Here is an 11,514-nt window from a genome sequence, read left to right as displayed (position 1 = left end):
TTAAAATTTCAAAAAAAAAACAACAGAGCTAATGGAAACCTTCATTATTCCACCAAAGTAAAGTTGATCCCATGTTGGCAAATCCTTTGGTTATTTATTTATTTATTTATTTATTTATTTATTTATTATTTGGTCTTTTTGAGGCAGGTCTCCCTGTGGCTCCAGCTTGCTGAGTGGACCAGGCTGGCCTTGAACTCATAGAGATATACCAGGCTCTGCCTCCCAAGTGCTGGGATTGAGGACATGTGCCACCATACCCGGCTTTGGTCTTTGATTTCTTATCCCTACTTTTCTACCTTTAAACTTCATTGTATATATATTTTTATGTAACCTGCTTCAAATTTCTGAAAAAAATGTGTTAAAAATTGCCTCTCTTTGGAATAATAAAAATATTCTTTAAAAAAGTGGCTTATAGATTTACATTTTCAGTAGATTTAACCTGTCATTTAAATGAGTTAAACGTGTGTCTTCATGATGAAAACCAACTTAACAATGCAATGTTTCCAATCACAACAGCAATCCAAATGAAACTAAAAATTATGGCAAGCTCAGATTCAAGCAAACAATTTTACGTGTTTCAACACCTTAGCCAACTAAACACAGTTCTGTGTACAGCAAAAAATATGTGTCCTTACTTTTCATTTCATATAGTTTGAAAATAGATTTCAAGATTTCTGGGAAAATAATATTTTGGTGTATTTTCGACTCTCTTTTCAGTCTTCATAAACACGTTACCTCATAGTTTTCAAATGCAATACAAAGAGCTGCAATCAACTTAAAGAAGCATTCCATCAGGTCTCCTTACTAGACTGTTATAGACCCTGTCTTCCCTGAGACAGATAAACCTCACTTCACATATCCAGTCATCACTCTGTGGCAGCACCTCAGTTGTGAGCAACTACATTCAAGAATGAAGCCAAGAGTGAAATTAGACCTGGAACATCTGAGAGCAGAAGTGAGAATTCCAACCACTTTCACTGAGCCAGATATTGATGCATTAGTTTCTCAGCTACAGTGTCAAATACCCCAGTAGTGTTATGTTGCCCTTTTCTTTTACTTTTATAATAGAAACATTTAAAAATTAGTTAGGTTTTATTACTTAGATGTGTTCATTTTACTAGTGATTGCGAACTTTGGACTTGCTTGAACAATTTTAAAAGACCTCCAAATGGGGCCTGTAGAGATGGCTCAGTGGTTAAAAGCACTGGCTGCTTTTGCAGAGAACTGAGGTTTGAATCCCACCACCCATATAGTGGCTAACAACTGTCCATAACTCAAGTTCCAGGGGATTGGACTCTCTCTTCTGACCTTGGTGGGTACTGCAGGATATGGGTGCACCTACCTACATGCAGGCAAAACACTCATACACATAAAATAAAAATAATAAATAAAATATTTTTTAAAAAGACCTCTAAATGGAATTGTATAGTTAGGGTCGTTATGTGAGGACTTCTTTTCTTTATCTTGGTGGTGAATATCATGAAAATTACAGACCTCATCTTAATTTTTTCTCATCATGTTTTATTGTTTGTGTATTTAATGTGTGGCCAAAGATAATTCTTTGTCTAATGTGGCTCAGAGAAGTCAAATGTTGGACATCTCCAGCCTAGAGCATGATTAAGCATGGTTGCTGAACCCCACCTCCAGTTCCTCCCCACAATAAATCTAGAGTGGGACCTAAAATTTTGCATTCTAATGAGATCCATATGGTGCTAATGCTGCTGGCTAGAGAACTGCCTTTAATAACTCATTGCTTTAGGGTGTTAAAGAGGAAGAAATTGGAGTTGAAGGTATCTGAAAACGTCTTTTGTTTTGTGGACATTATAATGTTCAAAAATGGAAAGCTCAGATTTTTGGCAGTACCCTAGGGAATGTACATTTGAGTATATTAATACTATTTTCAAGATAATACATCCTGAATAGACTTTAGGGATGAGGATTACCTGCCTCTTAATTTGTAAGTTAAAAAACCTTCAGTAAGATCAATTTTGGCCTAGTGCTGATAAATAAAAAGCTCGTGTAGGTACAGTTTCTTTGGTTTGACCAGTAGTTTTTGAGATTTATTCACTGCTTATAATGGATCATGAGAACCTCTACATTCTTTTAATTGCTGAGTAATGTTCCATTATAGAGTTCTAAAATGGTAAACTTCTGAGTCAATTTGACAAAAGAGAAGGAAGTAGAATTCCCTCATTTGAGGAGTTCAAAGAAGTAAACCTGGTTGTATCTTAAGGTCTAATTTGTTTGGGAGGAATCCCACAAATCAGTACTTTTTCAAAGAACACATATGTATACCATGGGCAGCCAGGTTTGAGAAACATTATTGTCAGGGTGTGAATTAAAGGAAGTTAAAATAACAAGGAAAATGAGTAGAAATATTTGTTAATTACATAGTGTCAAGCACTTGATACTTTGAACCCAATGTTCTCATTATAACTCTGTAAATACTTGGACTCTTTTAGCAGTGTCAGGCACATGAGAAGCTCTCAAATTTGTACTATTATCTTCTCTACGACCTTATAATGTATTGTCCAAATACATCCTGGAACATTAGCTTATAATGCAGTGTTAGAACCTTTATGAGTAAGAAAACTGAGATTCAAAGTACATTATTTTGGTTAATGCTGTGTATGAGAGTTCTAAAATAGATATTTTAGTAGATATTTAATAGATAATCTCAATTTAAAACTAGCTTCTAACCTGTTCATCAGGCCATTTCTAAATCATCTAAGTATTTATAAAAATGAGTAACTTATCTACACAACCCATTTCGGTTTTTTAAAATTATTATTTTTATTTTATGTGTTTGTATGAATTGCGTGCATATATGTAAGTGCACCCATGTCATGCAATACCCTTGGAGGTAAGAAGAGGGTGCCGGATCCCCTGGAACTGGAGTAGTGCTCAGAGCTCAAACAAAGCACTTAAACATGAAGATAGTACTGCTCCCAAGTTTAAAAAAATATACATATACATCTGTCACTTCTACACAATCTAGGGCTCAATAGTAAAGGGAGTAGTCCTAACAGTCTCTGGTACCTCCTCTTCGTCGGTTTGTTCCCCGCCCCTGAATTTGTTTGTGTGTATTTTCTAGAGAAGAGCAAATGGAGATCAACAGGAGTCAAGAAGAAAACATCGACTGAATGGCACTCCCTTCAGTGAGCACCTCAAGAGCATCTCATTCAATCCTTATAGTGTCAAAGAAACAATAATTAAGATTGCTACAATTACCATACCACACTAGTTTCCAAAAGCAAAGTATGTTCCTTCAAGTGGTGAGCATTCATGAAATTGACTTACTGTGATGCTAAACTCACATGATAGTCTCTTCCTTTTGCTAGACAATTATTAAAATATGGAGTAATACGTTTAATGGTAATATGTTTAATGGCTGGAATAAATGCAGTTTTGAATATGATACATATCTATAGGATAGAGAATAGAGATCCATTTTATTTTAGAAAAATAGAAGCTACACTAATCTTTAAAAAATTAGAATTTACAAAATACAATCCAGCCAGGCGTGGTGGCACATGCCTTTAATCCTAGCATTTGGGAGGCAGAGGCAGGCGAATCTCTATGAGTTCAAGGCCAGCCTGGTCTACATAGCAAGTTCCAGGCCAGCTGGGGCTACAGAGAGACCCTGTCTCAAAAAGACCAAAAAAAAAATCTATTAATGTCAATTTAGGACTCACCTACCCTACTTATATCTAGAAATATACTGAATTGAGCAGTACATTTTGCAAGCTACTTGAGTATCCTAGGTACTCAAGTCACTAAAACACTCATCACTTAAACTATTCTACCCTCTTTTTAACTTGGTTATAGTTTACTGACCTTTAGTTTTACCCAGGGAACCTCTGACTTACAAGGAATCACAAAAAAAAAAAAATCCTGGGAAGAAAACAATAGTAATGTTTTAAAATATTATATATGCTTTGAGATTCACTACCAAGGACTATCCTACATAGTTATTATTGGCCACATTAAAAAATGTAAGAGCAGGGGAAACTAATTTTATTAATATATTTAGCCCATTCCAAAGTCTCCATATACAATTAAAATGAAAAATTGAAATATCTTACTTTTTCTACATTGTCTTTGAAATTCAGTGTATAGAGCAGACAGATATGCCCAAATACCAGCTGGTAACCACCATACTGTATAGCACATGCCTAGAGTCTAACATCCTATCTCCAGTTTAATAGTTACCTTAAAAAAATTTTACCTTTATGAAAGGGCGCACCAAATAAGTAGTGTTATGTTACTATAGCAGGTGAAAGATGAAACATTCAAATGTCTAGATCTTTTCAAATCATTAAATGAAAATTTTTATTACTTACCAAATGGCTTTGCAAATTTTCCTAACATTTTTACTAATGTCTGAAAACCATCACCATGTTTTTGTTTTTTTGGTTTTTTTTTTTTGTTTTTTTTAATGTGTATGAGTGTTTTGTGTGCATGCACTAAATGTACCACAGTCAAGAAATGTCCCTGGAGGCCAGAAGAGGGCGTTGGGTCCCCTGGAACTGGAGTTATCAGCCACCATGTGGGTGCTGGAAATTAAACCCGGGTCCTTTGCAAGAATGCTCTTGACCACTGAACTATCTCCCCAGCACCCCCTCCCCCATCACCATGCTTTTTAAGGCAAGATGACAAAAGCTACTTTCCATTTCCTTATTCTTTCTGGATATTTCTTTCCTTCATCTGTGTTGTTCATTCTGTCATTTAATATTTACCTGCTGGCAGATATGTGGCAGAGCATACTAGATGAAGGGCAGGGAAATCTACTTTCACGAGGTTTCTAAACTCTTAAGAGTGAAAATGTGAAAAAAAGGTATTTGTGTCAACCTGTTCTTTGTTCCTTAGCACTAAAAAGAATACAATATACCTATTTGCTTTTTGTCTGAAAATGTGAAAAAAAGGTATTTGTGTCACCATTCTTTGTTCCTTAGCACTAAAAAGAATACAATATACCTATTTGCTTTTTGTCTTTTACTTTAAAAAATATTTTTTTATGTGTATGAGTATATTGCCTGCATGTGAATAAGTTCACCAGTGTTGTGCAATGAATGCCCTGAGGTCAGAAGAGGGCATTGGATCCCCTGAAACTGCACTTAGAATTGTTAGCCACCATGTGGGTGCTAGGAACCGAACTGAGGTCCTCTACAAGAGCAGTCAGTGCTCTTAACCACTGAGCCACCTCCCTAGTCCCTATTTTTTACTTCTTAAGGCCTAGCAGAATCCATAAAAATTTGTAGAGGGCTAGGTGTGGTGGCACACACCTTTATTCCCAGCCCCAGCCTAGTCTACATAGGGAATTCCAGGGCAGCTGGAGCTACAAGGAGATCCTATCTCAAACTCCCCCAACCCCTAAAAAATTGTAAAATTCACTATAAGGAGTAATTATGTTATTTTCTAGCAACGGGAATCCCTAAAAAGTATAGACACAAAATTTATCCCCCACTGGGGAACAAAAAGAATACAAGGTAGTTATTATGACAAGCCTCGCAGGGTTTGACAAATAGAAAAGGATGGTGGGAAAGTGTGAGGAAATGAAGTTTTCATTGGTGAGGAAGTCTGGCAATAGCATATTACATGGTAAGTACTCCCTAAATGTCTGCTTATGAACTGCACACATGTGAATAAAAGAAACAGCTGAAAATATTATTTATAGAGACAGAAATGATGAATTTGAGGAAGGGAAAGGTGAGAGTGCTGCACAGTTATATGGAGAGAAGTGGCATCTCAAGCAGTTTCATCTGTTAACCTTTTAAAGCTACCTCTCCTCCCCTTGGGAGATCCAGCACTGTGCTCATACCTTTGGGATAATGTCTACTGTGTCCATCTAGGAAATTTTGTGATTCATAATCTTACCAATGACATGACAATCTCATTAAAGCAGGTTTAAGGACAGGGTGAAAAATAAGCCATCTAGCAAAGTAGCATGCTTTTATTTACCATCATGCATGTAAAGGATGACAAATATGCCTGTGGTGCACTTCTAATTTGACAGAGTAATCTTAGAACTGCTGTTCAATTTAAAAGACAATCAAGACAACCAAGTCATATATTTATTTTTCCATAAAGATAATTTTGACAAATTTGATAAAGGCCAAATTATTCAAACTGTTTCTGAGAACTTAGACTAACAGAATCAAACTGAAAACTGTTATGAATATTCATTTAAGCCTCAGTATTATAAAGCAAAGACTATTCTTCCAACTGGTTCCAAAAAGCAGAAGCAAGCCTGTACAGTTAAATATTCCTAGCAAACAGAAGCAGTTTTTTACTAAATATTTTAAATAAGGGCACAATATTAAATTTCCACATACATCAGTTCACATATTAGAAAGACAAAATCCAAACTTGCACTGATTCTTTAAAGAAACATTGTCTAAGCAACATTTTTATCACTCAAAACTCTCTAGGACTTTTCTATGCAATCCTGAGAAGGTATTTCTTCTCCTGTCACCACTGGCAAAATCAGTCAGACCAGTCTTCATTCCCAAGTTTTATGACTCATTTCTGATTCTAAGCCTTTTCAGTTCACTTTCCTCTGCTTAGGGCGCCCATCACAATCTCTTTAGTTCTTCCATTCACTATGCAGTAGCTCTCACCTCTGACTGTCTAGTTCTGTCTCCCTGTAAGCCGCTTACAGGCTGGGGAGTTGGAAGAGAGCAGAGGGGGGCAGTCAGAACTCTGTAGCCTACCTTACAAAGCAACCTCTCTGGAAATGCTAAGTGTCAAAAGGAACTAAAAAGCCTGCTTTTGAAGATTTTCTGAACTACTTTTTCTTTAAAATAGCAGGAGAAAGGAAGAAAAAGCGATATTGAGGAACTTTGCCCACAGCCAATGGAGGCTTATAGCAGACAGCAGGCAATAATTAGAAAGTAATCAGTAGCAGAGGAAAAGTATAGCAACAAAAATCACACAGAAAGCCTATTGTTCTGTGACATCATTAATGGCCAGTATTTGTTTACAAACTGTGCCCCTACTGCCACATGCTGAGCAGGACAAAGAGAAAATATCCCCTAGACAAAGCCAGAAATACAAGTGAAGGCAGCAGGTTAGACAGAAAAACTGGGTCCAAGCAGTGTAAAGGTAGTGCAATCTACAGTAACATTTCATCAGTTTAGAGGTGGTGTAAACCATGGCCACGAACCAAAGATACTAATACACGAAGGTCATGTGAAAGTGGGAGGGGCACGTCCACAACAGTCCAATCAGTTCTGAGGAACAAGTATCCAGGCAGAGGACGCAGAAGGGTCAACAGCATACTTTTGCTCAAGCACAGGTGGGAAGGGACCTGCTGAGGCTGTACTCCCGAAGGCCAAGATTAACCTGACTGGAACCCAAAAGGCCTGGGAATCTCCACTGGCTCCCTTATCGGGCGACGTCTGGGTCTCCGGATTCCATCCCTTAGCAAGTAGTATTGCAGTGGATTTGGCCACAGGTCTTCTTTGATAATCTCAGCGATTCTGTCAGACTCTGGAAGGCTGTGGTCTGAAAACCAGGTAAAGAAGCTGCAGATGAGGTTTTGGTTTCTGCGAATGAAAGACTGGGGTTCATGGCCCCTGCGCCATATAATTGGAGTGGAAAGTGACACCACTCGGCCAGAGGATCTGACCTCATACTCCTTGACAATCAGCTTGTTTCTGAAGTAGGGGTTTCTTCGAAAAAAGAACTTGAACTTGCAGCCAGTTCTGGGGTGTCTCAGTTCCTTCACCTCCAAATTGGTTATGTACCTTAACATCTCTGCGTCCTGGCCCCTAATCATGGAGGCCAACTGAGGGTGGTTCCGAAAGGCAGTCATCCAGAAGCCTGGGATATTTTGAATGATGTAGTTCCTCCGCTCTAGATAGTGTCGCCGCATCCGCCCAAACTTCTGCTCCAGCTGCTGGAAGGCCCTGTCAGCCTGGGCATTCACAGTGTCCAGTTCCAGTTGGATGGCCTCCAGAGGGTTCATGCGGAGAGCCATATCCAGGACCCAGGGTCCTGCGTCCTCCTTCACCTCCCTCACCACTCGGTTTTCCTCCGTCATCTCTATTTCCTCACCTGCTGGTTTCTCCACCTCCATCACGTCTTCCATCACCTCCTCCACTACCGCCTTCACGCCTGCCTTCAGCACTTCAGACCTCTGTTCTTCCCCTGTTACTGAGCTCGGGCACTTCTGAGTCTTCAGCTCCTCTGCCTGAGCCGCCACCATCCCTTCCGCACCCCAAGTTTCCAGGGCCTTCTCCCCACCTTGAAAACAACCAGCTTTCGGGCTGCCCTCCGGTGTCACCAGCACAGAAGCCGGCTCCAGGCCGCCGGTGGTCGGCGGGGTCTCTTCCTGTCCCGTCGCCATCAGATCGCTGCGGAGCCCCATCCCGTCCTGGACCTGCGGGGAAAGGCCACAGCCCGCGACACGCACAGGATGGGGCGCGGGGCTGGCCGCGGTCTCCGTACCGCGCTCACCTGTCTCCGCCCTCAGCGGGGTCGCAGCGCACCGGCCCGGATCTCCCCGGATACAGTCGGCAAGGGTGAGGTCCTGGCTGTGGGGGTCAGGGGTCCCCTCCTCCCGCTCCAGGCCGCTCATGTTGGCTAAAAAAGCAGCGGACAGGCAACTAGAAGCCGCAGCTCGGGCTCTGCCCCCTCCGGGCTGCAAACAACCCCGGGCGGTGACGTCATAGAGGCAAACTGCAAGCCTCGCGAGACTCTGTGCGGCCGGGATTGGTTCTGCCGCCCAGGGTTCGCCTGCGGTGCTTTATTAGCGCCTGTAAAGCTAGCCAATGGAATGGTCAGTTTTCTACAGGAATGTCAGTTCTGCTCGGAGACTGAGGGCATTGACGAGCCTCCTTCCGCTGCTTCTGGAAACCGCCCAGCATATTAGCTGGAGCAGTCGTGGGGTGCGCAGGCTTTATTTACACTGCCTCCTGTCGGGGCTCTGGAAGTAAATACCCGGTTTTCGGCTATGTGAGACAGAAAGGTGACTATACTGCCTAGTATTCGAAAAACTAGGGATAAAAGTGTCTACAGGTAACCAAGGTGAAAGGTTTCCCTTTCTTTCTATAGAAGTGACATTAAAAATAAATTTTAGCCTGGTGTGGTGGCCCTTGCCTGTAGTCCCAGCTCTCTGGACTCTGACGGAGGAGGATTGCAACTTCTAGACTAGTCTAGTCATAGTCCCCCAAACAACCAAATAGCCCGACGTGGTGCCGCTGGCCTTTCATCTCAGCACTTGGGAGGCAGAGGCAGCTGGATCTCTGTGAGTTCGAGGCCACCCTGATCTACAGAGCAAGTTCTGGGCCAGCTGGGGCTACAGGGAGACCCTGTCTCAAATAAAAAAACAATAAAAGCAACTAAATAATAAAAATTCATTTCTAACCTCGGACGTTACAGGGTAACAAAGCTTTGCAGCGTTTTGTTGCTTTTTAATCACTAAAGTGATGCGTGGTATTCATTGTTGGTTCTCAATTTATGTGACTCAAGTAAGAATACGTGCTGCAAGATAATGGCAGGACTTAAGCTAGACTTGTCTGCTTTCCATGCCCTGCACTACAAGAAAGGAAAGTATTACCACATTTAGTTCTATAAGGAGGAAGGTTTAGCTCTGAAAAATAACCACGCACGGCAATTGGCTCAAGTTCAATAAGAGGCCAGTGTCTGCTTATTTGTTTCGGGCCCCAAACACTGTTGCATTCCTGGAAAACTAATTCCCAAGAGGAGGAAAGGAAGTGGGTTTTATTCAGGCTGCAAGCAACCTAAAGAGGCAAATGTTTTAACATGTCTTACCACCACCGTTCAAATCTTTGAGGAAGTAGGAGGTTATTGATGAGGACCAGCATTTTCCAGGAGCTTAAGACAAACAGTCTGAGGTTTTGTGGCATCTTTTAGTGATTGATGGCCTGTTCTTTTGAAGGCAAGACCTGTTAGATTTTTGGAGAATAAAAGGAAAGATAGAGAAAGTAGGAGACAACAAAACAGAGCCAGATCTGTAACAGGCAAGGAATATGTCTTCCTTTATTCAAAGAAGTTACAGTGAGAGGTAGTGGCTGACCTTGGGAACTAAGCTTCTACCACTGGACAAAGGAACCAGCGGTTTTTTTATATGAAAGTTGTCAGACACAGCTGCACTTTGTGGGGAGTTGAATTAGTGCCCCGGTTTTGGTGTCCTTGAGGGTCTCTTTTCTCAGACAGGCAGGTGAGTTATCTAGAGCACTAAAGGAGACAGGTGGACTCCACAAACTGTCTCTCTCAGTCCCAGGAGTGACCATTTGATAAGGCTTGAGCAAGGCCAGGCTGCCAATTTAGGGCCAGTTAGACACTTTAAGGGATTTATGGCTTTCCCTAATGAGGCTTGTGGCTCTTCTGCAATTCACACATTCTAGCAAGACCTCTGGAATGTAGAGTGAAGGCCTTATCCCTGGAATGAGAAGACCAGGAATAAGGCAAAAGTGGGGTTGGTTATCTTCAAGAGTTACCAGCCCTTTAATTCCCAGCACCCACATGGCAGCTAACTCCCAGTTCCAAGGAATATGATGCCCTTTTCTGGACTCCACCTGCATTGCACAACAAGGGTGCACTTACTAGTACGCAAAGTACTCACAAATAACAATACATTTTAAAAAAATTTAAAGAGTTACCAGCCCTCAGAAAAATGTCAGTGAGTGAACGCCACCATCATTTTATAAGGAAATGAAGGTGAAAACATGCTCCTGAAGTGGAAAACAAAGTTGCAGAATGAAGTATCTGACTCAAGGTGTAAACGAGGTAAACATTTTTTTCTACTAACTTGACTTTGTGACATAGGCAGATGATGTCCAAGGGTGTCCATGTCCTAATCCTTAGAATCTGTTATGTGACAATGGAACTTTTTGTATATTATTAATTTAAGGATATGGAGATAGGAAAGAATATCCTCAAGTATCCAGGTGGGCTCTGTGGAATTATAAAAGGTCCCTGTAAGTGGCGGGGCGGGGCAGGGTAATCAGAGAAGATGTAATCACTAAAGGTGCAGGGGAGAGAGAGAAGGAAGGAGGGAAGGAAGACAGACTATGCTTCTGGCTTTGAAGGCAGAGGAAGGAGCAGAGATCCTAGGAATAAAGACAGAGCTTCCAGAAGCTGAAAAAGATGAGTCTCTTCTAGTAACCCAAGGAACATGTTGATGTTATGATGTCTAACCTTTACAAAGGTAAGCTGATATGTGTCAGTCTAAGTTATTAACTCTGGTGAATTTGCTAGAGAGGCAATGTGAGGTAAATACACTGTGGGGTAAGGTTTGGTTGGATCTCTGCAAGTCTCATTTCTAACAACAGCCCCTTCCTTCCTATGAGTTCCTGCCCTCAGCTGTGCCATATCACAGCTTGCATCTCTTTTCTGACACAAAGATCAGAAATATACTTGAGAAATGTGCAAAAAGACAAAATTAAGCCCAAGCATACACAGAAGATGTGAGAGAAGGCTGGACTGCTGGGAAACAAGATGTGGTTTTCCTTTATTTATTGCCTCCCACCACTCCATAGAGAATGC

The 11,514-nt window shown here is 41.1% G+C and overlaps 1 protein-coding gene across 1 annotated transcript; it reads right to left on the bottom strand.

The window, feature by feature from the left end:
- Positions 1-5,935: 5,935 nt before the first annotated feature.
- Tspyl1 (TSPY like 1) lies at positions 5,936-8,680 on the bottom strand. The gene has a single exon (XM_008852192.3). The coding sequence runs from the start codon at positions 8,579-8,581 to the stop codon at positions 7,340-7,342; it is 1,242 nt and encodes a 413-aa protein (XP_008850414.1). The 5' UTR covers positions 8,582-8,680; the 3' UTR covers positions 5,936-7,339.
- Positions 8,681-11,514: the final 2,834 nt, after the last annotated feature.

The sequence above is a fragment of the Nannospalax galili genome, unplaced genomic scaffold, assembly GCF_000622305.1.
Source record: "Nannospalax galili isolate Female #2095 unplaced genomic scaffold, S.galili_v1.0 scaffold546, whole genome shotgun sequence".
In the NCBI taxonomy this organism is placed as follows: Eukaryota; Metazoa; Chordata; class Mammalia; order Rodentia; family Spalacidae; genus Nannospalax; species Nannospalax galili.
This window is presented reverse-complemented; position numbering and strand designations above follow the sequence as displayed.

Coding starts and splice junctions, on each gene's coding strand:
- Tspyl1 (XM_008852192.3), bottom strand. CDS start 8,581: ATGAGCGGCCTGGAGCGGGAGGAGGGGACCCCTGACCCCCACAGCCAG.